Here is an 18,260-nt window from a genome sequence, read left to right as displayed (position 1 = left end):
CGCTTGTCACATCCGTCCCTATGGGAAGAAGGAGACAATAATGTTTTTTTTAGCCTCTTTATATGTTCCTTTCTTCAATCGTTCTACTTAAGGGGAAATTCTCAGTAAGCAGTAAGCAAGCAACCTACATAAGCAGTCCACATTCCTGCGAGCATTATAAAAACAATAAACAAGGAAGCAGACGCACTAAAGAGAAAGGAAGAGAGCGATAAAGCAGAGGTATTAAACCCTTTTCTTCTCTGCGATTATCCGGGCCTTTCTGTGTGCGCGGGGAGATAAGAGCCGAGGCAGATCTGGAATACGGTGTACTTGCCCGAGCAGTGGGAGCCGCTCTCGTTTCTTTGTCTTCCAGTGAAGCAGAGGAGGGGCATTCCACAGGTCACCGTGTAGGAATCCTCGTTCCCTGCGGATAAACACACACACGCCGGCGCGTCACGAAGGCCGGCGGGCGACAAAAGGCGCCGCGGCGCGCACGAAAGACAGAGACGCCGCGCAGAGAGCAGACAGGCGGCGCGCGGCGACGCGGGCCTCTTACCGCTGCTGATGTGCACCTGCGACTGGCAGGTCAGGAAGCAGCGGTCGCCCCCTTCCTGTCGGCTGCAGTTGAGGGTGGCCTTAGCGGGCGGCTGGGCCGGGGGCACGCCCTCCGCCTCTGCGGGAGGAACAAGACCACAACAGACTCGAGGGTAAAGGGAAAAACACGGGGTGGTCCGCGCAGCACGGGGTTCGGGGTTTGGACAGCGAGCAGCCAGAGGAAACACACAACGCAGCGAGAGGTGAGCTTTGGGAGAGCGGAGCGTGAGACGACCCCGGCGGGGGATCGGAGTTAGGCTCGCCTGTGGTGTTTGTTTTCATGCTGTGGAGAGCGCAGAGAGCCAGAGAGGCGTAAAAAATGACCCAAAGTATCTCCTGTTTTCAGCCCCCCCCCCCCCCCCCCACCCACCCCCCCCACCCGGGACGTGAGGGTAACGCGTACGGCCGAGACAAATACAACACAGACAAATCACAGCCCTGGGTGTGGGGAAAGCTAAGCGTCTGATTGGGCAGCCAAGAGAGGGCCACTTCCTGCCCACACCCGTCGGGGGGGTCACTGCCTTACCGACGCAGTCCTTCTTGTTCCAGTGCAGCTTGAAGCCCACGTTGCAGTGGCACTCGAACCCTCCCATGGTGTTCTCACAGCTGTGCTCACAGCCGCCGTTGTTGATGCTGCACTCGTCCACGTCTGGAGGCAGGGGACACGGGAGACTCATCTCTCTCACACCATCCTCACTCTCTGAGCTTTACGTCAATGTACTATTGATTTGTTACTTTGCAACTTTTTTTCCCCACACTGGATTGTCTTTGTCGACTCATCACTGCAATGTCCTCCATTCATTTAGCAGTTCTCAGAGGAGTTCTCAGACAGCACAGGTCTCTGGAAAGCCCAGGGAGAGCCCAGCTGACTCAAATCCTCCCTGCTTCCCTTTCAGGAGGTACCTCCTAAACAACATGCCCAGTGCTCAAAGCTGAGACAATGTTCCACTCAGTCTTTGGAACATTGTATTCCTTACCGTAGCCTCACACTGCATGACAAAGTCTGGATAGTGGGTTTTGTATTTGTAGTACTCATACAGGGGACTGGGTCTTACCTCCACAGTGAGCCAGGCCGTACAGCGTGTAGCCTCTATTGCACACGCACTGGAAGCTCCCAGGAGAGTTCACGCACGTGTGGTCACACGTCCTCTCAAAGAAGCACTCGTCTATATCTGCAGCCGAGGACAAGAGGGAAAACAACGTTGCCACCATCTCAAAGCCATGGGTACTGTATGTCTAAACGGGAGAGATAATTAATCTGGGACTGTGCCACTGAATGCTGCTGAATGACACCGGGGAGGGACTGCGTTCCATGGGGTTCTGTATCAGGAAAGTGATCTGTGTGCTTTTACTGCGATGTATTACAAAAGCTTTATGCTAACACGCGTTAAGGATCTTGAAAGGTATCCTGCAAGTTGATGCTGGTGCTGTATGCAGCCCCCTCCATTCCCCCCAACTCCCTTATCGCTCTGAACTCTCGAAAATAAAGCTCGGTGTGGTCTCAGCACCTCCCAGCAGCACTTTCTCCTGGCGGAGGCGGGGCCTACCCTACCCTGGCAGGATCGCTCGTCCGTCAGGAGCTTGAAGCCCTTCCTACAGCTGCATTCAAAGCTGCCAATGGTGTTCCGGCAGAAGTGGTCACAACCGCCATTGTGGATGTGGCACTCGTCAATGTCTGCGGGACAGGAGACAGGTTTTTACTGCCACCTTTGGAGTGAAGCTATGTGTGTGTGCGTGCGAGTGTGTGTGTGCATGCATGTGTGTGCGTGTGTGTGCGTGTTTGCAGCGTACATGTGTGTTTGCGTAAATTTAAAATGACTGTACAGCAATAATATACCTGCCATTTTGTGGGCATATTATTATTATTATCATCATTACCTTTGCAGGCCTTGCCGTCTGGCTGGAGGGTGAACCCCACAGGACAGCTACAGTGGACCCCAGTGGACGTGTCCTTGCAGGTGCAGTCACAGCCCCCATTGTTGACGGCACAGGTCTCTGAAAAGCCCCGGCAGAGAGGACAGGGTTTTGGTGGGTGGGGGAGCAGAAGACCGTGTGCGGGCCGCATGCGGCACCCTGCCCCAGACGTGCTGACGGGACACTCCGCTCTACTACCCGAGCGGCAGACGCTCCGTCACCCGTCGCCACGGCAACAGTGAGGCGCAAAGTGCCGTGCCGCCTGCGCGGCATATTTTCCCCGGGAGAGAACACGTGAGGTGCGAGAGCGAGCGTTCGCTGCCATTTCACAGTTTGCTCTAAAGGCTGAGGAATGCCCTGCTTCACCAGGACATTACCTCCTCCCCTATGGAAACATGTTCGGTCTCCCGGCAACAACATCAGTTATCTGTACATGCACATTCTGTTTCTGTAAAAAGGTACTCATGAATATTAAATGGCCGAGAACCATGAAAGCACCCCAAAAAGCACAGCCTGTATTTAAAAATATCCCCTAAATGTCTCCCATAGCACATGGTTCTGGGGTAAAAAGGAACCCTGCTCCAGTAATCTCAACATTTGACTCTTGGAAGTGAAATTTTAATATTGATTGAGGTGCTTCAGTACGCTTGGGAATGGTTCAAATTATGAACATAAATAAATAATAAGATGGCGTATTTTAGTGAATTATTTAAAATATATATAAAGCATATTTTTTATGCTTTACATTGGATTAGATAGTAAACTGAAGACAGACCTACATTTTAACATAATTGAGAATATAACATTCAATTAATTGAAAAAAAAATACTTAATACCCTGTTACAACAATAAAAACCTATTATTTCACAAGGACTCATACTTCAGGGATAAGTGGAGAAGTGGAAGCTCCTGACAAAAAGTGCATTAACAGCTCAAAATGCCAGAATACCCACAAGGACCAGAGACCAAAGCGCACAAGGACCTCCCCATTAAGACAACACCCCTCCAACTCCTTACAGCAGATCTACACAACACAAGAACATAAGAAGCTCCAATGAGAACGTAAGGCCATTCAGCTGAGCTACGCTAATCATTTCCATTACTGTCCTGACTCCAGAGAGAGTCTATCACTGTGACAAACCTGGCCTTGAACCCAAGGGTCCCTGTTTCTCCTATGAGGACTGCTGAGCTACTCCATGTATTGGTAAACTGGTGAATCATAACTAGCTTCTCAAATGGGGCTTTTTAATGCAGTCAATTTATGGTGCATTTAAAACAATGTGAAAGAGGAAAGAGGAAAGGGTTGCAATGCTACAGTGTGAGTGCTAAATGAGACAGAGAGCACTTGGAGCCGCTGCACATGTTTCTGGGGGTGCAGCGAGCCGCTGGGTGTTTTGAGGATGATTTTTACCCATGAGCAGTCGCCGCTTGACCCGCTTGTCGACCTCGGCGAGCGATGTGGCATTGTGATCTGGAGTCTCTGCCGACGCCTCGTCCCTCTCTGCAACACACAGATCACAGAGCGGCACGCGGCCCACCATCAGCCCTCACACACTACACACACACGCTACACACATGCAGATATGCGCACCATGCTGTCCGTCCGTATACGCACAGACATTCTCACACATGCAGAAATGTGCACAGACCCTGCTCCACCATGAATGGAAAGGGTTAAATCAACTCTTGCAGCTGGAGCCATATGTACTCTGTTAGACTTGAATTAACACTGGACATTTTACTGTGTATCAGTCTTTACACAAACACACACACACACATACCCCCACACTACACACATTCAGAAATGCACACATACACCCTGTTATCAGCCTTTACACAATACTCTCACAAACACACACACACATCCAATACACATACACACAGCCACACACACACCCTGCTATCAGCAGCCTTTACACAATACACACACACACACACATCCAATACACATACACACAACACACACACACACACATACGCACACACACACACACAAACGGCATGACCTGAACATGTTAGCTAGTTAGCGTAATGCTGTTAGCAAGCGTACAGACACACTATCCCACACAAAGCAAAATAAACGAAATCAGCTAAGCAAAACATCCGGAGGTCCTCGGGCCAGCCGAGCGGAGCTGCGAGAAAGACAGGCGAACGGCGCAGCTGCGCAGCCGGGAGAGCACGAAGCCTCCTCCCGCAGCACTCAGCGCAGCCGGTCGCACGCCCACACGCTGCGATCCCACACGCTGTGAGGTAAACTCCCCCGCTGCCGACGGCGTTCATACCGGCGAGGTGTTTCTGAGATGTGCGATGGAGATGGAGACAAACCCACGGGATAGCGCGGACCCCACACAGACACCCCGGCTCCCGCCGCTACCAGCTATCACATCTCCCATCTCTATCCAACCTCCGGGCATTCATGTTGAACAAAACCGAACTGGCTATCAGGGGAACTGGCTGCCAAAGGCAGAACGGGACTGCTATTTTATCCAGCGGATAGAGAGGTGATAAAAAGGAGGAACAGGAGTTCAGACAGCGACAGGAGGGTGCAAAACGTCTTCTGCATGACTGGAAGATTTCCATGGTTGATGAGCCGCGGGGGTTGTAAACATGTTGAAAAAGCGCACAAGCTCGCCCTTAAAAACAAGACCAGGTTAAAACCTAGTATATGACTGGACCTAACACACATGATCCGACCAACCAATGGTGTGACTTCACAACTCGGCTGACCAATGGTGTAACTTCATCACTCACTCGGTCACTCACTCAGTCAGTCACAGACATTCGAGTTTGTAGGGCTGGCCCCGCTGTTGCGGTCCAGCCAAAAATACAGGTTTCTATTTGTATTCCAACTGGTCACCCACAAAACACCACAAGATGTTTCTTTAGTGAAACAGAAGGTGGACACCTGTACTGCCATCTGCTCATCTGTCTGGCTGTCTGAGTCTGATGGCACCCTTACCTACACAGGATCTCCCGTCTGCGTGTAGCGTGTATCTCGCGTGACACCTGCATATGGGCCCGTGCTCCGTGTCATCACACATGTGCTGGCATCCCCCGTTACCGTGATTACAGGTCACTAGGTAAAAAAAAAAGGCGTACAAACCCACAGTTTGTCAGAGCAGGTAATTATTATAAGCGCTGTACATTCTCAATCGTATTAAAAAATGAACATTTTTCTGTGGGGGAGGGAAACAGCCGTAGTACAAACGCACAGGTGCAGCCTCTCTGGTTCTTGGCGAGCTCGAAGCCGGGCCGGCACTCGCAGGCCACGCCCCCCTTGGGCGTCTCTTTGCAGATGTGTGCGCAGCCGTGCTCTTTGTTCATGCAGCTCAGGCCCTCTGGAAGGATGAGAGAACAGTGGAGGGACAGGCTGAGATACTGCGGGGCTCTGCAACACGACGGGCTTTCAAACACGAAGGCAACAGCCAGCCACAGGATGTAACGACACAGAGTAACACAGCAAGCAACAGCACAGAGTAACATAGGGAATAACAGCATAGAGTAACACAGGGAATAACAGCACAGAGTAACACAGGGAATGACAGCACAGAGTAACACAGCAAGCAACAGCACAGAGTAACAAAGGAAGTAACAGCACAGAGTAACACAGGGAATGACAGCATAGAGTAACACAGCAAGCAACAGCACAGAGTAACACAGGAAATAATAGTACAGAGTAACACAGGGAATAATAGAACAGAATAACACAAGTTGGAACAGCACATAGAAACACTGGGCGTGACACCACAGTCATGAAGACAACACAGTGAAAAAACCCAGAGACAACGCAGGGAAACATCTCACAGTAGTCAGGATGCGTCTGTAATGAAACAACACTGTAAAATAATGACACCAACATGCTAATTAAAAAGACAACGACACTGACACAGCGATTTCTGGTTCAAGAATATGGATTCTGATGTTACTGCTTCATTCATGGAAAGAACCTGCATTAACAATGTAGAAACCCATCCGGACTGCACACATTGCATGTAATGGTTAAATGTTTGCTTCAATGAAGCTGCAGTTACGTCACCCGATAGGCTGTTCATTTATAACTTGTGACACTTTTCTAAACAGTTTATCTGTGCCGGGATGATATTAGGGTCTAAAGCTGCCATATTGAGGACCGAGTAAACTGTTTATCTCTACACAGCGATGCTCGCCTGTACGTCTGTCTTCAGTAATAAAAAATCACCATTTGATTCCTATTCACGCAGTGACCTCAGATCTCCTATAATGCATCGGGGGGGCCTGGGGGCGGGGTGGTGTGAGGCCAAACAATGGGAAGGCCGGAGGAGGTTCCGATGCTTTCAACAAACATCTAAGTGCAGCAGGGCCGTCGCAGGCACCGCTGCAAATGGAGAGGGTCCGGCTGCAGTCGCTCCGCGTGAACCAGGGACGGGAAACAGAAAGAAGGAGAGCACGGGGACAAAGGACAGGACCCATCTGCACAGACGGCCAGGGGCGCCCCCCCCCCCCCCCCCCCCACAGGCAGAGACACGAGCGTGATGGGGGGGGGGGGGGGGAGATGCCCTGCTTAAGAGAGCCCAAAACTAATGCCTGCGCTAAATTTGTAAGAGCCTCGCTTTCAAGAGCCAGGCATTCAGTTCTCCCCCGTTTGTTGTGCCACCCCTAGCTAGGCGAGAAAGACTTTTTTCCATCGACACAACCCAAAATTATTACGATTTCGTTTCTGGTAAACAGCAGTTGTCCTGCCTTTTGAGGCAGGTTGAACCGCCTCAGCCGAGCCGTGTTTTTAAACAGACGCTTGTACTCAGCGTCAGTCCTAAAACTGCTCTGGATAACCAGTGCATTGCCTGAGCTGGTTTTGGGGGGACCTGTGTCGGCCCTGCTTGTGGGTTTTATCAGTCGCCGTAGGCAGCTGACGGTGCAGTGAGGAAGGAGGTAAGGAGGCTTGCCGGAGTCACTTTGTTGGGCAGAAGCAGTGGCGTGGAAACCTCTGTGCCTTCACTCAATTTAGCAAAAGGAAAGAAAAAAGTGCCTGCGAAGCCAGCAACACATGAAAAAGTGCTTTATTCTCATCTATGACACGGCACACAAAGGCCCGACTGCTGCAGTTATTAACTTGTTTTGTTCTCTCGGACGTCGGGAGCCATTTCCCACAGCGCGAGCGCCTTAGAGCCGGCCTGCTATAGATAATACCCTAGAAAGGGAAGCCAACCTAAAAGCTATCAGCCCCCTCTTCATTGTGTTGTCAATCACAGACTTACATGTGCGCATTAACAAATTAGCTCCATAACTCTCTGTATAGGGCCTGACACTGCCAAAAGAACACAGCCCCCCAAAACCCCACCCGGTCCCTCCACCCTCCCACACCCATTCCACCGGCCCCACACGCAACACCCATCCAGACGCTCAGAATACATAACTTATAATTTCCACAAGCACAGCATCGACTGAAATTTTTGTTTGCCCAGGTCTGTCGAAAGCTTTCATTAAAGGTTTCCAGTTTTGTTTCCTGCAAACTCACTTCAGGGCCATTTTGCATCAGATGATGCAGGATTTTTTTTCATCAGACAGGAGTTTTTTTTAAATCCACACCTGAAACTCGAGTCATTTCTTTTGAGTGTTTTGAGCGCGAGGGTGTGACGGTTTGAGGCTTTCGGCGCAGGCTGATGATGTCACACAGGGGGACGCTCACCTTCAGAGCGGTGGATGCAGGTGTGCTGGTTATCGCTGAGGAAGAAGCCGTCCTTGCAGCGGCACTCGTAGCTGCCCATGGTGTTGACGCACACGTGCTGACATCCGCCATTGTTGAGCGAACACTCGTCCACATCTGGAGAGAAAGCCACTGCGTCAAAGCTCAGGGCGCTGAACACACTCTCCTCTGCAGACACACGCCTCGACACACAACAGCTGAGGCCTTCCTGGCTTTCATGTTCAGCAATAATGAAACTCCATAACAATTACAATGCCATAATCATAACAACTGTTATAGTACCAAACACTCCTGAAAGGACATCTAAGACCTTTCTCTGAAATTTAACAGTATGACTAATATGTGCTTATATCATGTTCCTTGGAATATGTACTGGTCCTTGTTGCACAACATGTAACTGTAGATGTTGCCAAAGAAAATTCACTCCTTAGAAAACCCAAATAAATATAATCAAAATGTACACTTAATGTATAAATTCTACCAAAAAAATGGTTTTCATGTACATGTATTCAAATATGTTTAACAGAATCTTTTATTATCTTGGGTATGTCACCCACCATGTTAAGGACATTTAAGCTCATTAAAAGTTTTTTTCTTATTAATAATAATAATAATAATAATAATAATAATAATGTTGTTATCCACAAACTTCTAATATATTTGACATGATAAGCCTATATATCTATTAAGTTATTTGGTTTAGTAGTTATTTCCATCTAGCCAGCAGCTATTATGCTAAAAGTTATATATAAAAAAGCTTTCTCTCGAATAATAATATTAATAATAACAAAAAGACAAAAAGCATTCATTTGAAGGAAACATCCATCTAACGTTTTGCAAAACGCACCTTCAGGTTCTGAAAGTTACAAAGACAAAATTACAAAGTTACCCAGACAAATCACAGTAGCCTGCACTCCAGCTATGGTACTGTTCCGCTGTGTATATAAAAAAAACTTCTTACCTAGACAATTATGTCCATCATGTGCTAACATGAATCCATCGTGGCAAGTGCAGCGATAATTGCCTGGTATGTTGTTACATTCGTGTACACAGCCACCATTGTACTCGATATCGCATTCATCAATGTCTGAGAAATAAGACACAATATTGATGAACGCTTGATATTTCAGCATATAGTAGAAATGACACATGCATGACATATAGAAGGGTAAATTCACATTTTTTATTCAATGAATCATCTGGAATATATATCCATAAAATTCAAAGTATCACAATGGATAACGTCAGTATTAACATTTGTGAAGCAATCTGCCCTATGCAGTTAAAATTAAGCTATCAACGGGATCTCTGCAATAAATATTTTTAATTGTATGACAATCATATTGAACGTATAATTCCTCGTTAGGTTTAAACTGCACTGAATGGACAAAGGAGGTCAAGATCTATTAACCTCCTTGGAGTGCCTGAGGAAGCCAACTGAAATGGGAAAAAGCATTACATTTTTCTTAAGCTGACAAGCAACAAAGATCAACAGACCGATATTTACCTTCGCACTGTTTGCCGTCCCCTTTAAAGCCTGTTTTACACGTGCACTTGTACGACGCAGGAGTATTTTGACAAATAGCATCAATGTGACAGCCGTCGCTTCCCTCGGCACACTGATCTGCATCTGTAATTAATAACATTTGATACGTTTGATGCGTATTCAGATTTACTGAAAACGATCTGGATCAAAATATTCGCGCTGCACTTCGTTGTTTAATATCTTCTAAATCATATTTAATTCTCCAAAAGAAACAGAAGACATCTGCCAAGTAAACGTGTTTTACAATGTGTAGATATTTTTTAATCGGAGTTGATTATAATCCCAAAACCAAATATAAATATATGCGCTTTCACAGATATCAACAAAATTTAAAACGTGATTCAAACCTGAAACTTTCAAATAAAACGAATGGTCTCGCGACAACTAGATGATCGCCAAAGACACATCTTACCCAGTTTAAAAAGGACAAACCGTGTTTCTGAACTGTAAGCGTAAAAATAAGACGGCTATCCTTACCCCAAAATAAATAATGCGTTTCAACTATTAACAAATACAAAGTACTTCGTTGGAAAAATCGAAGAAAACAATGGAGAAGCAGTCCTCATTACCACAAAGATGGAAAGCGTGCGTAAAAAAGGCCATTCCAGATAACTGGGAAACTTACCTCGATTCTCTGCAAGTGCGGCGCTTTGGCGGGTATTTAACAAGAGGAAAAACAAACAAAAGTGCCTTGCAATACAAACAGCTCCCATAGTGATATGATCCAAGTCTAGAGGTCTCTTCGAAGGGACGCGTTTGCACTGAGGAGATCACCAAGCGTCCGCCTCATTTTCATTCTACCCTGTCATTCGACTTGCCTTAACGAGGGGTTTCGAAGGGGTAGCAATATGTGTGTGTGTGTGTGTGTGAGAGAGAGAGAGAGAGAGAGAGCGTTCACCTCCTGCTCTTGGCTATCCTACCACAGGCAATCAGGCATGGACCACTTCATGGATGTCCGAACTCTAAATGTTCGTCGGATGGCTTATGTGTGGACAATAATGGATGTGGTGTGCAAGGAACGATTTTTCTGGGCTTTTTTGCAGTGATATCTATAACCTAAATGCATGCGTAAAGAAAGCGGTTAAAAGCGAATATTTTGTGCTGAAAATACTTAAAATGCACATGTAGCTATAGACTACGTTTTTCTGCCTGGTTAAATTCAAACTCCACTCACGCGAGGAGCAACACTATGCGATGATGCTGGAGTACAAGAAACTACAAAGTTGGTAATTTCAAACGTTTTGGGTTAACAAAACAGTATTCCTACTTTCCTCTTTGCTGTTGCGCTACTAAAGGGTAAGATGCTCTGCATGCTTAAAGCAAGGAATAATAGTGGTCATAAATTATCCCATTGTATTTCACACTCGACTGCCCAAGGCTTGTGCAGAGTCTTTGTAAGTGATCAAAGTGCCATTCTTTGAAAACCTTCTGTGGTATATGGCTCATTTTATAGAACTTGTAACGCGCAGTCCGCCTATAAAAGCCCACATCACTGTTCTCACAGTTACACTTAATAATTTATATTGCCTTGAAGATTAAGTACCAAGTGTTTCAATAAACGTTTTCTACTTCTGAGACACAGAACCATTATGCAGTGATTTAGAGGCAAACATAACCGTCAGTCGAACATTTTGCCCCGCGACTCCCTCACTTCCAATCATATCCGAGTAATAAAGAAGGCATTTAGGGGAAATGGGTAAAGTATTTGAACATAATTTACAATGTGTCAGACGTCTTTGGTCTCTGCTAACGCAACGCATTTAATGTTTTCCACTGGCATCGTTTCAGTCCCAAATATAAATGTTGAGATGGGAGTCTTTCGCGACTCCAGTCGAAATTTCTCAGGAATTGCGTCACATGTTTGAGTTATGGGTCAGCAGAAGCTGCTATTCAAATATGACCGAGGGATATGTGCAAAATTACCACATGCATAAATTCTGTTCGGAAAAAGTCGGTCACGCCATCCCGAGGATCCCATTAGTTCATGTGACGTGCACGACTCCCGGCATGGAACTCACTAAAACCTTCAGAGCGCCGACAAAACTTTGGTTAATGTTAATGTAGGAATTTGTCGCCCCCTACTGTAATCTTCTCACACCAACAAATGAAACCCGTGCCTTCCATAATTGTCATCCATAGGGGAGAAATAAGTTCCACGGAGAGGACCATGTATGAAAACAGAATAGAATCACTGACATGGATGTAAATACCCTAAAGTCCACACAATCCACACTTTATATTAATTGTTAATTTCAAATCCAATGTGCTGCCGTACAGAGCAAAAAAAACAAACAAAAATTGTCACTATCCCATCACCTTTGCATAAATATATATATATATATATATATATATATATAATTTTGTGTGTGTGTAATTCTGGTGCACATATGATAGTTTACTTAATTGGGCGCATGTACGAGATTACTGTGACAATGTACAGCCAAACAAAAACAAAGATTTTTCATATTTTATTAAAATACAGAAGTATTATAGCTGAGATATAAAATAGCTTCCCAATTCCAATTGCTAATCAGACAATTCTGAGAAAAGTGCACAAAATAAAAATAAATTTTAACAACTCTTTACAGTATTCAATGAAGTTGTGAAAAAATAAATAAACATAATTTAAGTTGGAGAGGTCAAGGCGGATAACAAAAAAAACAAAAAGAAATACCACGGTACAGGCATCTGAAAATGTACCTGGTTAGGCTAGGAATTTCCCTATGTATTAAAATTATGACAGTGTCAGCTAACACAAAGGTTAACATACCATTACAAACACTTTCATTTTGTTATAACATTACTCAATATTCAGAGGTCCCACATAGCCTGAGAAAGCAAGGCCAAAGCCCCACTCCACCAATCACAAAACAGGCTGATCCGATTCAGTGATGCATCAATGACATCACCTTATGACAGGAGTACCAACATGCACTTCAGTATTTTTCACCATATACAGTAGTGTAGATTTGCCTCAAAGTAATTTGTTTGTGTGATGGCTGCTGATGATAGTCAGTCAATTCCCAGATAGTAGTGATTTCAGAAAACCACTGTGTAGTGCAAAAAATAATGAGTATTGTTTCGGCCAGAATACAGTTATTTCGGCCATAATACAGGGCCGGCAAACTTTAGAAGGCAGCTTATAAACTGTTCTAGAGTAGGCTAGTTTTAATATGTTTAACCCCAATGCAGTCACTAACAGTTATAATAGGCTATTATAGGACTGTGAGTGCTGACCACATAGGTTCACTTTTTCCCATTTCAGGACTCTGCCAAGAGGTTGTGCTCAACTTTTAACAACTGATTGAGAAGCGTTTGAATCCGGAATGACAGGGAACTACATTTTAAAAATGGGGGGGGGGGGGGGGGCATGACAATGTTTATTTAGACAATAAGATGCTATCTTTGGTGAAACCAACTCGCTAAGACAAGAACAGAACAGATTCTCCAAAATGTCTGCAGTCGATTCAGATTTTCTTTTTTAAAGGACATTACAATGGACCCCAAAAGGATGACTAAAAAGAAAAAGAAAAACAAGCAATACCCTAAATCCAGTCAATATGCCACTTCTAGAGTATGTTCAAATGATCCCACACCAATACAAAAGTTCTCCACCCTGCATAAAAGGTCTCTTGCCGTATTCTGCAGATTTGAGTTTATGACAACACCCCTAGCAGAAAACAATTCCACAAAGCTGTGGTAGAAAACAATAGATCAACGGTTCTTTCATCCTCTTACAATACACATCTGCTTATACATTTGTTAAGGCCCATTATAGTAAATCCTTTACTTGTTACAGTATATGGTACAAAACTTGACAATCAAAACTTCTTGGAAGACTAGCAATAATGAATTTATACAGACCACAAGTAAAAATCTTAACAGAAAAATGTCAAACAGCATTAACACTGCTTAGTAGCTCTGCTTTAACCAAAAACCCATCCTACCGCTTGAGATGCCAAATTTTGCATGTCTGTATCCAAATACTTTCACCTTTTACAAAACACACGTTTATTCATTTTTTACCATATGGAAATAAAAAATGGAAAGAATCTACAGGAGGCAAGTGATGCACTGGCATAATGACAGTATTTACAAACATAGGTACTGTTAAATTAAAACGATTGGTTTTAGTCTTACAAAACAAAAAGAATAATCAGCCTTTTAAGTTCATACATAATTATGCTTCCTGATCCTATAAATATCTCACTAATGCCCATACTTTAGAAAAAGCTTTTTGTTCTCTTTAAAAAAAATTATCTTTTTTTTTTTAAACAGACAAATACATTTCAGAAAACCAGCAGAGATACCATTTACCTGTCTCATAGATACACAGTAAACGAATGGAGGAGAGGGGTAGAGTCTGCCACTGGAGACAAAACAGAGGTGTAGAGCAGTGGTTCTCAAACTCTGTCCAGGGGGACCACTGTGCATGCTGGTTTTCGTTCCAACCACAATCGCAATCCCAGAATTTTAACAAGCTGTTAATTTTTCTTGATTAGGTGCTTCCATGTTTTAGAGCAGGGGTCCCCAATCTTATCCAGAAAGGGCCAGTGTGGGTGTTTGCTTTTGTTTCAACGAAGCAGTAACACGCCTGATTCTACTAATCAAGGTGCTTAGCAAAGACTCTAGTGGTTGATTAGCAGAATCAGGTGCGTTCCTGCTCGGTGAACATGAAAACACCTAAACAAGAAAAATTAACAGCTTGTTAAAATTCTGGGTGTGCAATTATGGTTGCAACGAAAACCAGCATGCACAGGGGTCCCCCAGGACCAAGTTTGAGAACCACTGGTGTAGAGACCTCAGGGAGGGAGGGTGCAGTCACCAACTCTCCTTCAGCTCCTCCGGGAGCACAGGGGGCAGCGTCTCAGGGAGCCGCGTTTCGGGGAGATGGGCGTCCGGCGTGGGCGCGAGCTTCGTCTGCTTCCTGGAGCTGCAGCAGGGCTTGAAGACTCGAGGGTCGATCATCACCTCCCCAAAGCGGCCTTTGTACACGATGCCACAGCACACCTTTTGCCTGAGAAGAGACGGAGCGTTATTCCCTAATTTTACAGAAAGATACCAAAGGCTACAAAATCCCAAATCTGCTTCACAACACTTCCATTGCCTTTGGAATTTGGAACATTCCACCCAAATCACTAAGCAAGCTACAGTACATGCAAAACAGTGCATTGAAATACCTCTGAAATCCTTTATAATATCATTTTCAAATGTGTGGTCGAAGCCCTAAAAGCCTCCAGAGCTTTAAGCTGCATCAGGCAGTAGGATAAGTAATATTCCTCAACCTGGCTTACAAGTCATATATCTGTCATTGTTATTTGGCTACAGAGCAATTTAGACTTTAGACTGCCTTCAAAACCGCATTCACACAGTCAAAGGAAGCTGCTGACTGCTGCACCTTTTCCAGTAGGAGCGGTCCAGGAAGGAGAATATGGATGGGGTGGATCGCCTCTGCTTGGACTCGATGTCCGAGCCATCATCGGACTGGTTGCTGTAGCTGGGAGACTGGGACGGGGACGTGCTGGAGGTGGTGCTGTGCGCGTCCGAATCTGCAGGGACGGGGATACGAAATTTTACTGGGCGAAGTGTGGTGGCAGGCGCACGCGCCCCCATGCTGCAATTACTGATATAGCACACACACACTTATCCAGCGTGCATTAAAAATTCAAGGGTCCCAGTCTTATCCAAGGCCAGTGTGGGTGCAGGCTATTGTTCTAGCTCAGCACTAAAACACCCAATTCACCGCAACTATGTTGATTTGTTGAATCAGGTGTTTTAGTGCTGGGCTAGAACAAAAGCTTGCACACACACTGGTGCACCTTAGATAAAACTAGGAACCCCCACTACAATGCATGCAAACATAAGGATGACAGATTTGATGAATACCAGTATAAAACTGAATATAAAATAACAAGAACAAAAAGTCATTGTAAAACGAATAATAATAATAATAATGCAGTAAAAAAAAAACCATCATATGTTAGCACCACACTGAGGGGGCACTATTAGTAAAAGTTCCAGTGAAAGAGAAACTTTAAAATAGGAAGACCACCAATCATTAAATCCAAAGGAGCTGGAGAGCAAGGGAAATGAGATTCAAAAAGGCAAATATCAGCATAGTCCACTCAGACATTTGTTTAGCTTTATTTCTTAACAGGATTTGAAAGAGAACAGTGACTCACTTTGCCTTTTCAATTTGTGAAGCTTCCTTAGTTTGCTCTTCTTTTTCATGTCACTCCTCTTGACCTTTTTGGGTTTGGTCAGCTTGAAGCCAGGCCCTGCTCTGGCATCCACCACCTACCAGACATAGCAGTTCACAGTCGCTTAACTTATGGATACACAGCAAGCATTAGATTAAAAATTCCTACATACATCTGACAGACTAACTTTGCAATAATTATTGCTGTGATACAAATGGACAATACAGCCATCAAAGTTCGGCAGGATCAGAAGGCATCAGAGTAGACAACATTAATAAATATGACATCGACGCATCATAAACATTGTAGAGCAAAAACAACGACAGCATATGCAAAGGGAAGATCAGCTAACACACATCTGCTGAAGGTATACATAACACACTAAAAAGTTCGAGTTTAGATGGTGACTTACATGGCTCCAGTTCTTCTTAGATCCCAGAGGCAGTTTCTTCCATCTCTTCACTAATAGGACACAAGCATTGCAGATGTCTCCGACTCGATCTTCAACCAAGCTTTGAAAAAAAGAATATTAGTCTTCAAGCAGGACACGGAAAACAATAACACGAGATCGCTGGTCTAATATTGTAATATTATAATTAAATGCAACGTGTTTGTTGACATGTCTTGAAAGATTCTTATAAGCTTTTTCCCCCCACAGGACCACTGTGAAATTGAGGGCATATGGCGTACACCATCTATGTATTCCGTATTATCAGGCGATGACTTACCCAAAGCATAGCCTGAAGTTTTCCTCGTATCTGCTGCTGTCTGTGAACCGCGAGCTGGAGGACTTGGTCTTGCAAATGCAACAGCCTTCATTGCTGCGGTAAATCTTGGATTTGTGGAAACCAAACATCCCAGTCTACTATACGTTGAGCGCGAATAACGAAATACTGTGGAAACAAGAACACAATTTTATAACGCATCATTCGGCATAAATAAAAATGTTCTATTTTTTTTTTAAGATACGCCAAATGCTCGGTTGCTTTCCTTCGCTGAAAGGGGGGCGGGTACCACACGCTTCGAAAACATTACTGCCAGATATTTCGATCATTTCCGAGCTTACTCGAATAAATGTGTTCCTTTTCAACAAACAGAGGATTTAGACTACTGCACCATTGTGTATGCATGATGTTGTTATAACATCGCCGAAATGAAAAACCAGACGCAACATAACCCAGTTTCCCTCCCACCCGCTCGCTGGACAGTGATGCACTTCTAATGTCCCAATTCCGGCATTCAGCGAACTCTGAGACAACATCTATTTATATTTAATTGCGGCTTCGACACTAACTTCAAAATTACCACTGCAAGTAATGAGTTTTTGGATCGTCTTCTACAATGAAAGTGGCCATAAAGAACAACACAAAACATACTGCGCAGAGATTGCTATGATGTTAATTAGTATAAAATTGAAGCCTACATTTAATCACACTGTCTGGGATATCTTAGGTAGGCCTAATAACATGCTGCACCAAAACATTCCCGAATATCTGCGCGTTACAATGTGTCTGGAAATTCAGTGCAACTGTAGGCTATAGACGAAAGCCCCTTGTTCTGACGCCATTGCGTAGCTTCTATAAAAATCAACGCTCGTGGAAAAGCAAAGATTTGCGACAAACAATTCCCTAGTTTGACAAAAAAACTTCTGAAAACAAAAAGCTTTCCAGCATCATTTCAAATTTCCAGATGAGATTAAGTCCTGTGGGAGAACTATCCGTGCTAATGTTTGGGACCTTCTCAAACAAAAAGGGGGACGTCCTTTTTCTTAAAATGCACGTTGACAAAAAGGGTTCAACACTTCTTACTCGCAGACAATTCAGTAACAACTATTTTAATCAACTCAATTTCCAAAGTCTTAAAGAAACCGAACATCTACACTCTAAGCTTCCCACTTCCAAAGAAATTCAAACTTTCATGCCGAAGAGCGCGAAACAGCGCTGTCTCCGAATTAGTTTTTGTTTCTAGCAGGCTGGCCACCACGCCACGCTCCTCATCCACGCTCTTCCATTGTTGCGCGTTATTGATCACCTTGCAGAAATGCCTCAGCCTAGATTTCTGCATGCGACAGATGCCGTTAAAGTTCGAAAATGTCTACTGCCATGCTTCTAAAGAATGTCCTCACAGATTACTGCAAATTAGTTTAAAAAACGGAAAACAACAGTACTCACCAGACAAAAAACTTTGAATCCACACCGATTTCTTAGTACGACACTGCGCATGCCTTACTACAGCATACAGCTGGATATTAGAATGATATTAGCATAAAAACATTACACACAAAACGTAGTCACAGAAACACCATATATGGCGTATAACCTCCTCTTCCGAACACGAATGTAGC

The 18,260-nt window shown here is 44.6% G+C and overlaps 2 protein-coding genes across 5 annotated transcripts in view; both read right to left on the bottom strand.

The window, feature by feature from the left end:
* Positions 1–10,571, bottom strand: part of scube2 (signal peptide, CUB domain, EGF-like 2) — a 24,794-nt gene extending 14,223 nt beyond the window's left edge. For 2 of the 3 annotated variants that reach the window (XM_035417133.1, XM_035417135.1), the window contains exons 1-14: positions 10,342–10,571; positions 9,678–9,800; positions 9,132–9,257; positions 8,153–8,287; positions 5,700–5,825; positions 5,447–5,563; positions 3,899–3,988; positions 2,452–2,568; positions 2,126–2,248; positions 1,629–1,745; positions 1,100–1,222; positions 536–652; positions 314–403; positions 1–18 (exon numbers count right to left, since the gene is read on the bottom strand). The exon at positions 1–18 is cut by the window's left edge and continues 105 nt beyond it. In XM_035417133.1, coding sequence (XP_035273024.1) covers positions 1–18; positions 314–403; positions 536–652; positions 1,100–1,222; positions 1,629–1,745; positions 2,126–2,248; positions 2,452–2,568; positions 3,899–3,988; positions 5,447–5,563; positions 5,700–5,825; positions 8,153–8,287; positions 9,132–9,257; positions 9,678–9,800; positions 10,342–10,429 — 1,510 coding nt within the window. In that variant the 5' untranslated portion in view covers positions 10,430–10,571. The remainder of the gene's footprint in view (positions 19–313; positions 404–535; positions 653–1,099; positions 1,223–1,628; positions 1,746–2,125; positions 2,249–2,451; positions 2,569–3,898; positions 3,989–5,446; positions 5,564–5,699; positions 5,826–8,152; positions 8,288–9,131; positions 9,258–9,677; positions 9,801–10,341) is intronic. The other variant, XM_035417134.1, reaches the window with a different exon arrangement.
* Positions 10,572–13,074: 2,503 nt separating this feature from the next.
* On the bottom strand, positions 13,075–18,256 carry sinhcafl (SIN3-HDAC complex associated factor, like). 2 transcript variants are annotated; one of them, XM_035416681.1, is made up of 6 exons: positions 18,088–18,256; positions 16,645–16,809; positions 16,329–16,428; positions 15,899–16,013; positions 15,115–15,265; positions 13,075–14,733 (listed from the first exon to the last, which is right to left on the bottom strand). In XM_035416681.1, the coding sequence occupies exons 2-6, from the start codon at positions 16,770–16,772 to the stop codon at positions 14,538–14,540; spliced, it is 690 nt and encodes a 229-aa protein (XP_035272572.1). In that variant the 5' UTR covers positions 16,773–16,809; positions 18,088–18,256; the 3' UTR covers positions 13,075–14,537. The 2 variants fall into 2 exon arrangements, with proteins under 2 accessions (XP_035272572.1, XP_035272573.1); XM_035416682.1 differs by lacking the exon at positions 18,088–18,256 and adding an exon at positions 17,948–18,046.
* Between the last annotated feature and the right edge of the window lie 4 nt (positions 18,257–18,260).

This window comes from Anguilla anguilla, chromosome 5, assembly GCF_013347855.1.
Source record: "Anguilla anguilla isolate fAngAng1 chromosome 5, fAngAng1.pri, whole genome shotgun sequence".
Classification (NCBI taxonomy): domain Eukaryota; kingdom Metazoa; phylum Chordata; class Actinopteri; order Anguilliformes; family Anguillidae; genus Anguilla; species Anguilla anguilla.
The sequence above is the reverse complement of the archived record's forward strand: the minus strand, read 5'-3'. Positions and strand labels throughout refer to the sequence as shown.

Coding starts and splice junctions, on each gene's coding strand:
- sinhcafl (XM_035416681.1), bottom strand. CDS start 16,772: ATGTTTGGTTTCCACAAATCCAAGATTTACCGCAGCAATGAAGGCTGT. Junction 15,266..15,898: donor TCACAAATTGAAAAGGCAAA/GTGAGTCACTGT, acceptor CCGTCCCTGCAG/ATTCGGACGCGCACAGCACC. Junction 14,734..15,114: donor GACCGCTCCTACTGGAAAAG/GTGCAGCAGTCA, acceptor GTCTCTTCTCAG/GCAAAAGGTGTGCTGTGGCA.